Raw genomic sequence first — 11,978 nt, 5'->3', positions numbered from 1 at the left:
ATGGTCTCTCTTGATTGCTGAATTGTTCTTCCCAAGCGCTTAGGACAGTGCTCTGCACGCAGTAAGCGCTCAGTAAATCAGATCGATTGAATGAATGAAGGGAATGTACATTTGGTAACAGAGCCAGTCCCTGCCTGTCTGTTGGGGGACCTTGGGCGAGTCACTTCACTCCTCTGGGCCTCAGTTCCCTCATCTGTCCAATGATTCCCCTGTATCTCCCCCAGCGCTTAGAACAGTGCTCTGCACATAGTAAGCACTTAAATCCCAATATTATTAAATGGGGATGAAGGCTGGGAGCCCCACGGGAGACAACCTGATGACCCTGTATCTACCCCAGCGCTCAGAACAGTGCTTGGCACATAGTAAGCGCTTAACAAATACCGATATCATTATTATTATTATCCGAGCCCCAGGGCGGGGCCTAGCTGGTGGTGCTTTTCTGGTTCAAGTCTGGCAAACCAGATGCAAAGCTTCTTTTATCATTAGGTTTGCCAACCACCTAGGATGCCGTTCTTCTTATTGTGGCATTTGTTAAGCACTTCCCATCTGCCAAGCACTGTGCTAAGCACTGGGGTAGACACAGGCTAAGCCGGTGGGACACAATCCCTGACCCACATGTAGCTCACAATCTTAAGAAAGTAGGGAAAACGGAAGCGTTGAGGTTACTGTGGTAACTCATCACAGCGCGATTGCAAATTTTAAGTGTAATAGAAAAATAAGAATGATCCAGCAGGTTGCTCGGAACGCTAAAACCCCAATTCGATTCAGAACAATAACATTTAAAAGAATCACAACTTGCAGTTTTTCTAGAGTTTATTTGAGCATTCTGTTTAAAACCTCTAGTAGATCTAATACTTTGGGGATGAAGGACAACTCAATTCAGATGTAGTTTCATTAAAAATACAAATATATATTACTGCAACTGTTTCATGAACTTCTTACAAACAGCATTTAATGTTGAAGAAAAATATATTCCACAATCATTATGCACTATCACTGTCTTAAGTTCTCTAAGGCACTAAAATATATTCATCGCCATCTAATATTGTATTTCTAACATTAGCATCCAAAACCAATGATAGGCATGTTTTACTGATCTCGTTTTTTAGGTTGAATACAGTGCATAGAAACGTAACCTAAAGACAACCAATAAATTGGGGTTCTCATGAATAGCAGTGCATTTTCTATATCCCAACAGGGACAAGAGTTTGCAAGAAACCGTTCTAACCTGAATTTGAGCCATCTGTAGTTTGGGTTCATTCAATTGTATTTATTGAGCGCTCACTGTGTGCAGAGCGCCATACTGAGCGCTTGGAAAGTACAATTTGGGTGAGGTGCAAATGTTCTCGTGAAGATGCTCATTTGTGACATTTCCTAGCCCGCCATCATATATGGATCCAACCAAGATGTAAAGTACAGAAGTCCACCGAGTTCTCCTGTAATACATAGGTTACGTTCTTGCAAAATCTCACAGTCAGGAAAACGTGCGGTAGCACTCGCCCTCTCTGATATCCTCAGCATGTGCACAAATTGTTTCTTAATAGTATTTAAGCACTTGCTATGTGCCAAGCACTGTTCTAAAAGCTGGGGTAGATGCAAGCTAATCAGCTTGGACACAGTCCCGGTCTCACATGAGATTTATAGTCTTAATCCTCATTTTACAGATGAGGTCACTGAGGCACAGAGATGTTAAGTGACTTGCCCATGGTCACACAGCAGGCGAGTGGCAGAGCCGAGATTAGAACCCAGGTCCCAACAGGCTCCCATTCTCCCCTATGTTCCCTAATACCTTAACAATGTTCTAACCTTAAACTGTCTACTCGCCCAGGCAACAGCTTCCAGATTTACGCTCTGCTTGTAGCAACTGTTTGAGAATTAGTCACAGTGTGGAATCATGGTCACAATTGAAAAAGAAAATGGAGAGAATTGAGTATCAAAGCTTTTAGGTCATTAAGAGTAGCTTAAACCACTTTGGTTAGGAAAACTTTGGCTTTACTATGGTTCTAACAGTGTACATCTTACCGGAAAGAGCATGGACCTAACTGCTCGATCTTACCAGTATCAATAGAAGCTATTTAATTCCTACGCAGACAGTAAAAGGTCACTCTAGAGCTAATTGTCTTGATCATTTTCCAGTTTTATTTATTGTTTTCAGACAAATAGAGCGGTAGGAGGATACAATTTACCAAGGTTATGAAGAGGCAGTGAAGTGTCCCTATCTATGTTTAGCTGGAAAAATTTAATTCTTCCTAGGGACAACTGTATCTACCAAATAATTAACATAAAGAATGCAGATCAGTATTTGAGGTTTTCCATGAATAAGAACTGTCATTTATATCACAGGATAAGCTTTCTGCTTTCTACATAAAAACTGTGTTTAGGCTATGTAGCTTTATCTATTCATTTTCAATAAATAAACAGCAAAAGAGAGCATAGATGATATTGCCAAACACACAACCTAATATACAGGAAAAAAAATGAGATCTAAAGGAGATGATAAAGCAAAAGACCTGGCGGAGGTTAGGAGTGGGAGGACAAGCTGGAAAAGAAAGGACACACATGTTTCTTCATAAGACGACACAAGGAAATAAAGTGGGTAGAAATCTTATGTGCTCTTATTAGGTAATACTGATCACAGTTAACAGTTACTGGAGCAAGAACAGATGATAATGCTCAAACTACTGATTGTGCTTTCTCCAAAGATGTTATTTCTTAGTACATGCGCTTAGTACAGTGCTCTGCAAACGGTGAGTGCTCAATAAATACGATTGAATGAATTTCTTTGGCTACTGCTGCCAAATTGTCCTGGATCTTTCAGAAATTAAAATGCACCTGCAATACTGGGAAGAATGAACACTGCACATCCACATGTTCCCAAGCACACAGGCCAACACTGATGCAGAGGATAGAGCTACCTATCAACCATTAAATTGTAACTAGGAATATAAGAACGCTACTGAAGCTTTTACCTGGTTCATCAGACAAAAGTTCAAAATACACTTTTAATGAGCTAATATAGCTTTCTAAAAGACAATGAACAGTTTTTGAAGGAATGCTACTCATTTATGGCCAATATCAAACTCCAAATGATGTGAGCATCCATTATAAAACTCATGACGATAAGCAAGATACGAAAATAAATACCACGTTTTACACTTCAGGAGCCGCCTTTTTGAAGACAAGTGCACTTCATTCTGAGTAATACTGACCAGGTTGCTTTTTGGTTTCGTCATCTTTCATTTACAAATCTTCCGATAAAATGACAGCTAATTCTTTCCTGGGCCCAATGTCAAATAAACCCAACTCTGACTTTTCTTGTTTTGGATTGTCTATCCCACCCAGAACAGTCATTCTTCTGGAACTTTCCCACTGTAAAGTTGGTGGTCTGTAACAAACCAATACTATAATAGTCCTTCGAAAGGTTCGATTGTTTTCTCAAATCTCTGAATGACTACGGCATTCTGTAATTCAGCTTCCTCTAAAGTGAGCGTTTCATCCAGAAGCTTGAGGAAAGGAAGAGCTGTTCTAAGGGTGAAAGGAACATTTCTTGCAGATCCTTGGTATTTCCTGATGAAATCTCTGACATGGCTGACTCTGGGGGGAAAAAAATGCAAATACAGTCAGTATTTACTCCAACAATTGCCTCATTCTGGCGTAATTTTTGTAGCATTAACGCAAGGGTGGGATAATTATGTGGTGTGTGGGGGGTGTCAAATAAGAAGTATCAATAAGGGGTGCAAGAGAAAAAAGAGAGGTTAAGGAGGAAGGAAGAGAGCCCAGCCCGCTCACTTCACTCTTCTAATGCCAAGCTACTCATTGTACTTTGATCTCATCTACGCTGCTTGTCCACCTCCTCCCTCTGCCCTGGAACTCCTTCCCGCTTCATATCTGACAGACCACCACTCCGCCCACCTTCAGACCCTTATTAAACAAAAAGCAGCATGGCCAAGTGGCTAGAGCAAGGACCTGGGACTCATAAGGCCCTTGGTCCTAATCCTGGCTCCCCCACTTGTCTGCTGTGGGACCTTGGGCAGGTCACTTCACTTCTCTGTGCCTCAGTTATCTCAACTGTATAATGGCTATTAAGCCTGAGCTCCAGGTGGGATATGGACTGTGTCCAACCTGATTATCTTGACTCAGGTAATACCCCTGCTTTTAGTATAGTACCTGGCACATAGTAAATGCTTAAGGAACACCATAAAAAAAAATAAAATTACATTTCCTCCAAGAGGAATTAAGTCCTTATTCCCTCCCCCCAACCCATCTGCATCAGCCTGGCACTTGGATTTGCACCCATTTAGCACTTGATTCTCATCCCCCACCCCAGGCCCCACAGCACTTATGTATATACCCTTAATCTATTTTACCGTCTGTCTCCTCACCTAGCCTGTAAGCTCCTTGTGACTAGGGAACGTGTCCGCTAACTCCGCTTGTATCCCCTAAGGGTCTAGTGCAGTGCTCTGTACAGCGGAACAACTCATAAGCACTCATAAAATGCCACTGATTGATGGATTGAGGGACTTTCTATTTCACCCTCCAAGTGTTGCTTACAATAGGCCCTCAATGAATTATCCCCTCTGCCCCCCATTTTCAAAGAAGGAACACTCCCTTCCCCGAGTTAGCCTGTCTCTGTGGCATTAGACCCTTCTCCTCTGCCTACTCTGACATGGGCCACTTACACTGTTTAGGATTATGTGCTATAGAAACCAATGATTTATTTCTTCCTCAAAAACTGGGGAAATTATGTGGCAGAGACAATTACCAGAGTAAACACTGTGGCATTAAGAGTTTGGATTCAGATGGTACGATTATGTGCTACAAAAACCAATGATTTATTTCTTCCTCAAAAACTGGAGTGAGGAAATTATGCGGTAGAGACAACTACAGAAGTAAATACTGTAGCATTAAAAGCTTGGATTCAGATGGCCAATTTAAAGTAACTAGTGAGCCTATCTCTCCTATGATTCAACGCCTTCTTGTGGCAGGAGAGTTTGAATGTGCCAGTGAAGCTTAGAAGCTATGCCACTGAAGGGGCTACATTTTTTTGTGTGTGCTACTTGTTAAGTGTATATTACATATTACATACTGTACTAAGGTACTGGGGTAGATGCAAGCTAATTAGGCTGGACACAGTCCATGTCCCCATTTTGCAGATGAGGTAATCGAGGCACAGAGAAGTGAAGTGACTTGCCCAAGGTCACACAGCAGACAAGTGGCAGAGCCAGGATCAGAACCCAGGTCCTTCTGACTCCCAGGCCTGTGCTCTATCCACTAGGCCACGCTGTGTCTCAAAGTGTTATCTGTTCCAATTTCCAGGCCCCTAAGCCATCCAAAAGAACCTACCCTAAATAAAGGTGGTTTTATTTGAGGCAGAGCCCCCAATCCCGGGTATTGAGCATTCCTAGTGGTGCCCGAAGCATCCATCCTGTTTGGCTTTCACCTTCCCCTGGCAGGGCTCGTTCTTGTACATCTCCCAAAAGAGGAGAGATGCTATCACCACTCTGGAATTAAATGACTTTTATCACCAGGAAGTTCTTCCTTAGGCATAATCTATTTGAAATTTATTCGTCTGTCCTCCCCGGCTACATGTAAATTCCTTGAGGGCAAGGATCACGTCTACTAATTATATTGTTGTCTCCCAAGTGCTGTGTACAATGCTCACTGCACAGTAAATATTTAGTAAATATTTTTCATTGATTTATTAATCTAAAACTTGAATTTACCATTTTAGTCCATCGGCACAGATTTCTCAATCACCTTTTACCTTTGAGACTTTGAGGATAAAGTCAGTAACCTGAAATGTTGGTAGGACAACAACTGATTAGACTCTCCTTCCCCAAAATGTCGAAAGGGCATTTGATTACAAATGTTACACTAAAATTTCATTCATTTGGGGAGCCATCTGTTCTCTTGCGTGAAGAATAAAAATTCTCCCAATCATTAGTACCTTAAAGTGACACCTCCGAGTTAGGGGAAAAAAACATAAAACAAAGCTCTTTGTCCAAAGAATCCCTGGGTATATCTGATCAAACAACTGGCATGTATATCAACTGTGAGGTGCGTGCCCATCCCTTTAAAGTGGCACAAAACCATCAGGATCGAAACCAAAAGATAATAATGAATTTCAGTCCAATAAAATAAATCACATTCAAAAGATGTTATATGCTACATTTCCTGTTGCTGTGGTTACCTAGCTCCTTAATACGGAAGACTTCTTAGTTCAGCATGATTTGCTTTTATGGTATTTTCCAGTAACCTTAAAAACATATCTGGTATATTTTTATAGTACAAATACCTATCTACTTCATACCAAAGTGCTTATCGACAGTATCTACATTCCTCACAATATTGACAGGGCCACTATTAACGGACTTGAACACATAAACGGTTCCATCAGTTCAGCAGATTTCTTTCCATCCACCTGACTTTCTCTGAATTTCAATTTCAAACCTAGGTTTTCCATGTATTCTTGACTTTTTTCTCAAAATTCTATCCTTTGTGATGAAGAAGCCCCTTAGTAGATCAACTTATCTACCCATTATTCATTTTCATAGTTCACAGAAGTGACCAACTGTAATTCTTCCCTGCACATTTCAGGTTTTTCTGATGCCAAAAGTAAGAGAAACTGTCTTAAAGTCGAGTTAGTTAATGCAAAGGGTGTGCATTCAAGGTCCATCTGGCGAGATATGAATTTGTGAGACATGTTTGAAAAGGATATGATTCTGAATCCTAAAAGCAATGTTCTATAAACACAGGGATCCACACGATGCTTGGCTAATAAAATGAATCATGAGTGAAGGGGTAAACAATGAAAATGAATATGCTGCTTTACTGAAATTTACCATAAGAGTGTCAAAGCCCTCAAATTTATTACTAATTACTGCCAAGACTTCCTACATCTCTCAGAGAATTTGACCTACAGGGTGCACACACAGAAAAGCAAAACAACTTAATTTTCCACTGATTTCATTTGCGTTAGAATGTAAGGTTATTAGATGCAGAATTAGATCCACTCCTCTTTTCCCATACTCCTTCCTTCTACCCCAGGTCAAGAGGTGCCAACTTTTCATTTTGAGCACGGGATAAAAATGGGTCAATGATTTCAGTTGGGGGTGAGTACTAGGAGACAAACTTTAAAGACCCCAAAACTGTAAAGTAATCATTTGGAGATTTCCAACCCTGACAGAAAACTTTCAAAATCTCATCAGAGACCTGGGGTGAGCAGGTTGGCAGCCTAGTTGAAAAAGCCACTGGGGCAATCTTCCCATGAAGTGGGCACCTACGCCCAGGGGTTTCCAAGAGATTGAGAACCACTTCCCTTTGCTCCCTTCAAGAAATAATTGCTGGGTAGATCATAAACTAACACGCCTTCCCTTGAGAAATCTGTCACGCTAAACAATTCCCCAAAGCAAACTGCCATTACTCCCAAGTTGGTACAGGGCTGTGAGATGAAAGGATGTAAAATTCCCTTTGCTATGGATTCTCGAAATAAAGAAATGCCCGTAAAATCTCAAATCTATCTCCGAGAGGGAATCGCAAATATTGTGTTCGAAAGAGATTTTAATCACATCCGCAAGAGGTAAACATTCTACTTGGATGAAATGTTCAAAGACTTTGAATACACATTTAAGCCAGTGAATTTAACTCTTTCCCTCCACTACTCAATTTATTTGCCGTAATACCTGTGCTCTTGGTTCTCTATTAGCTCTATCCCCAATATAGAAATTGTTTCATTAAAATATTACCATTTAATGGAAGGAGCTGCAGACCTGGACAAAATGAAGGGGGGAGTTGGGGGAGGAAAGGTCAAATCCTAATGTACCTCATTAAGACTTACCTGTGAGAAACATTAAATTTCTGAATGATCCTTTTCCCATCAGCTAACCATATCTGCACGTTAGTGCTGGGCTCTAAATCATTCAATGGGATGGAAGAAAGCATCTTTTGGTTCTTAGCTTCACCACTGTTATTTACTTTGGAAACTATTTTTGGTGTGGCACTAAAAAAGAAACACAAAGTCACGGATTAAGGCATATTTTAAAAATCCAGTTTTAGAACCCAGTCATAAACCCCAGAAATCAGTTAAGACATATCATTCATGGTCATTCTATTAAGTCACAACTTCTCTGTGTCTCAGTTTCTTTATCTGTAAAATGGGGATTAAGATTGTGAGCCCCAAGTGGGATGTGGACTGTGTCCAACCTGATTAGCTTGTATCTAATCAAGGGCCTGGCACACAGTAAGCAGTTAACAGATACTATTAAAAAAACTAAATTATGTCAAGCAGTAGCCAAATGACTTAAAATTCCTGTACAAAAAGTCAGAGAAATGCAAGCGTAATAACAGACAAAAGAATATTAAAAAAAAAAAATTAACCCTCCCAGAGGCATCAATACATGCTTTTTAGATGTGAAGTGAAAACACAGACATCCTAAATGTAAAATGTCAGCTAAATGGATGACATTTAATGAAAGGGCTGTACGTTAAAATTCTAATTAAGAAGTCAGGAGTCCTGCCATTATGGGTCAGATCAATAATCCATCCAGCTCAATATTCTGTGACTCACAGTATCAATGGGAAGAGGGATGCATGATGTAATTTTTACTTATCTGTAGAGCTCGGCCATCATGTCGGTTCCAGAATGGAACCCAAATGATCACTTTTAAGTCTATGGGAAAAACACATCCCACAATGCAGCTATTCATGATATAGCAACATTTTCAAGGAACATAACCAGGCTATGTAGGAGGTACAAATGGACAGTGCACCACAAGACTGGAAAATGGCCAAAGTAACCCCCCACCGAGTACTGAGAAAAACACAATCTGTTGCGGGAGAGACAGCTTGGTTTCTGTAAAGGGAAACTGTGCCATACTAATCTTCTGCAGGTCTTTGAGTTTGGCAACCATGTGGATAGAGGCAAACCAAAGCCATAACATATTTACATTTTCAAAAGCCTTTTCATAGGTTTGCACGCCAAACGTCTAAAGGAAAAACAAAACAAAAACCACAGACTAACCCAGTGATTGGAGGAATACTGGCCCAAAGGTAGGAAACAAAAGGAGGAGAAAATTAGCCACTTTTCAGGAGGGAGAAAGATAAATAATGGGATCCCCCAGGGATTTGTGCTAGAACTGGATTTGTGCTAGAACTGATTTGTGTGATATTTTCATAAATAATCTGGGAAAGGGAAGGCTTGGAGAAATTTTCAAGAGTGCAGATGACACTAAGCACTTTAGGTGGTGAACTGCTAATATGAGATGAGAATACACTCTTGGAGACCTTAAGGCTGAGTGAATGGGTTGAAGAATGGCAGCTGAAATTCAGTGTGACTAGTGCAAGGTTATAGCAATCCTCCTCTGCCTCCCACCCCTTTACTGTGGGAGCCCCTCAAGGCTCAGTTCTGGGTCCCCTTCTATTCACCATCTACACCCACTCTCTTGAAGAACTCATTCCCTCCCACAACTTCAACTTCCACTTCTATGCAGACAATAGCCAAATCTACACTGTCAGCCCTGATTTCTCTCCTTCTCTGCAGTCCCATATTTCCTCCTGGACATCTCCACTTGGATGTCCCACTGACACCTTAAACTGAACATCTCCAAAACAGACCTCTTTATCTTCCTGTCCAAATCCTGTCCTCCCCATGACGTTCCTATCACTGTAGACAGTACTACCATTCTCCCTGTCTCACAAGACCATAACTTTGGGGTTATCCTTCACTCCTCTCTCTCATTCAACCCATATATTTAATCCATCACTAAATCCTGTTCGTTCAATCTTCACATCACTAAAATCCACCCTTTCATTCTTTCATTCATTCAATCGTATTTATTGAGCTCTTACTGTGTGCAAAGCACTGTACTAAGCACTTGGGAGAGTACAAAAACATCAAATACTTAAAACAGTTATATTATTATTTACTTGGTGAAGTACACTTGGAGTTTCTCAGCAAAGAAATTTTTGCAGAAAGAAAATATCAGCGAGGGCCTTATAAAAATTTATAGAGCAGAGGAGCCTACTAAGATTACTAGCAGAAAAGTTACGGATGTAGAAGGGAAGGTTAAATAAGCCTGAAGGTACATTCCTAAATGTTAAGGTGGAAGTCCAGAAGGGCAAACCTCACAAGTTCCTCTAAGCACCCCGCTGCCGCTGATGGAGGCAGAAGAGTAGGTTCAATGGTCTGACCCGATAACAGCATTTCTCCTATTCCCCTATTCAGTGCTTTGGAATGTAACATTTTTTAAAACAGTATTTGTTAAGTGCTCCTGAGTGACAGAAGCTGTAAGAAGTGCTGTGGTAGATGCAAGATAGGTTGGAACAGTCCCACATGGGGCTCTCAGATTTAATCCCCATTTTACAGACAAGGGAACGGAGGCCCAGAGAAGTGATTTGCCCAAGGTCACACAGCAGACAAGTGGCAGAGCCAGGATTAGAAACCAGGTTCTCCAGACTGCAAGCTCCTTGTAGGCAGAGTCTACCTACTCTATTGTATTTTACTTTCCCAAATTCTTGGTACAGTGCTCTGCACATGGTAAGTGCTTAATAAATACCATGGATAGATGTTCATTTTGCCAATCAATTACTTATAAGTCAGTATACATTTTAAATTTGGACTGTCTATAACTTATTTTCATTTCATCAAATCTTTGAAAAGTATGCAATGGCTCCCTGTGCTGGGAGAAAAGAGATCATGAGTTATGGTGTTTTTCAGAGCAAAGAATTTAACTAGTAATTCAAGGGCAACATAATACAGAGGGGAAAAAAAGAAAAGGATTTCTGTTAATTTATCCTGTTCTGCCTTGTCTTCCTTACAGACCAAATCCTTTTGATTTAACTTACACCAGTAGGGTCCACAGAGGCTATAACTTGATTATAATGTGACAGCATAATGCCTATATATGTTAATTTACACTGGGATGCACAAAGACTGAAATGCCTCTTTTATGAAAGTTACTATGAAAACCTTGTCTCAAATGGCAGAACTTAGCCCCAAGAAAATTCGACTACCAGCGTTGGATTTATTATTGTGCTGCCTCTTAGTTTTTCATTATAAAATTTAAAATGCCTGTAAAGACAGGTTCATTACATTAAGAGTTTATTTTTGAAATTTATCCAACCTTGTATCTTGTTTTCTTTTCAACCAAGTCACTGTTTAATGAGACCAAGGACAACAATCCCGGATAATACATCTTTTCCATCACATTTTATTTTAGCTAGGTTTGTTTGTTGTTGTTTTTTTACTGAGCACATTCAACGTTTTTTGTGGGTCATTGATTATTTTAAAATAGAAAAAAAGTTATGCCTCACATATGGGATCCTGTTGCTTCCAGGGTCAGCTAACTTTCAGGTTGCCACTGTCATACAAGGAATCCCGGCCATTTGGTTACTGTGTTGCAATGTGGGCATATAATTTTTAAGAGACAATTTGAAATTTTAAAAGAACACATACAATATTTCCCTGAAAAACTGCAATCCCCTCCCACCAGAAATTTGCCACTCTAGGCTTGGTGCCAACTTGGAAATGTGTCACTGCAGCACAACAGAAGAACGAAGAACTGACAAATTATGCCTTCCCATGTGCTCCTAATACTCACCTTCCCAGTCTGTAACCTGGGCCTGAAAAGGGCTGAAATACAGGTTTCTTAGACACATACACCACATTTTTCTTGTCTTCAACCTTCACATCCACCTCTTCCTTATCAAACACTTTTTGCAATTCCAAAGGCAATTCCCTTGGGAAAAAAAAAATTAAAAGGAAAAAAACCAAAGTTAAACTGACCTTTTCAGAAAATACTTTTTAAAAGTCTATACAACTCACATAGAAAGGAGCTACAGTCAAGATTCCTTTCGTAACACTAAGAGCATGTGCATGGTATTGTTTAAAAAGAAACCTTTTAAATGTGTAAATCAAATGCATATGGTATTAAGTCTCAAATGCCAAAAAGGAGCCAACAATATTACATTTGAGAAAAGGG

At 40.2% G+C, this 11,978-nt stretch overlaps 1 protein-coding gene across 2 annotated transcripts in view; it reads right to left on the bottom strand.

The window, feature by feature from the left end:
* Positions 1 to 795: 795 nt before the first annotated feature.
* Positions 796 to 11,978, bottom strand: part of UBXN2A (UBX domain protein 2A) — a 32,687-nt gene continuing 21,504 nt past the window's right edge. For both annotated transcript variants that reach the window (XM_039913147.1, XM_007655873.3), the window contains exons 5-7: positions 11,598 to 11,735; positions 7,838 to 7,999; positions 796 to 3,594 (exon numbers count right to left, since the gene is read on the bottom strand). In XM_039913147.1, the coding sequence (XP_039769081.1) occupies positions 3,402 to 3,594; positions 7,838 to 7,999; positions 11,598 to 11,735 (493 nt within the window). In that variant the 3' untranslated portion in view covers positions 796 to 3,401. The remainder of the gene's footprint in view (positions 3,595 to 7,837; positions 8,000 to 11,597; positions 11,736 to 11,978) is intronic.

Source organism: Ornithorhynchus anatinus, chromosome 9 (assembly GCF_004115215.2).
Source record: "Ornithorhynchus anatinus isolate Pmale09 chromosome 9, mOrnAna1.pri.v4, whole genome shotgun sequence".
Taxonomy (NCBI): domain Eukaryota; kingdom Metazoa; phylum Chordata; class Mammalia; order Monotremata; family Ornithorhynchidae; genus Ornithorhynchus; species Ornithorhynchus anatinus.
The sequence above is the reverse complement of the archived record's forward strand: the minus strand, read 5'-3'. Positions and strand labels throughout refer to the sequence as shown.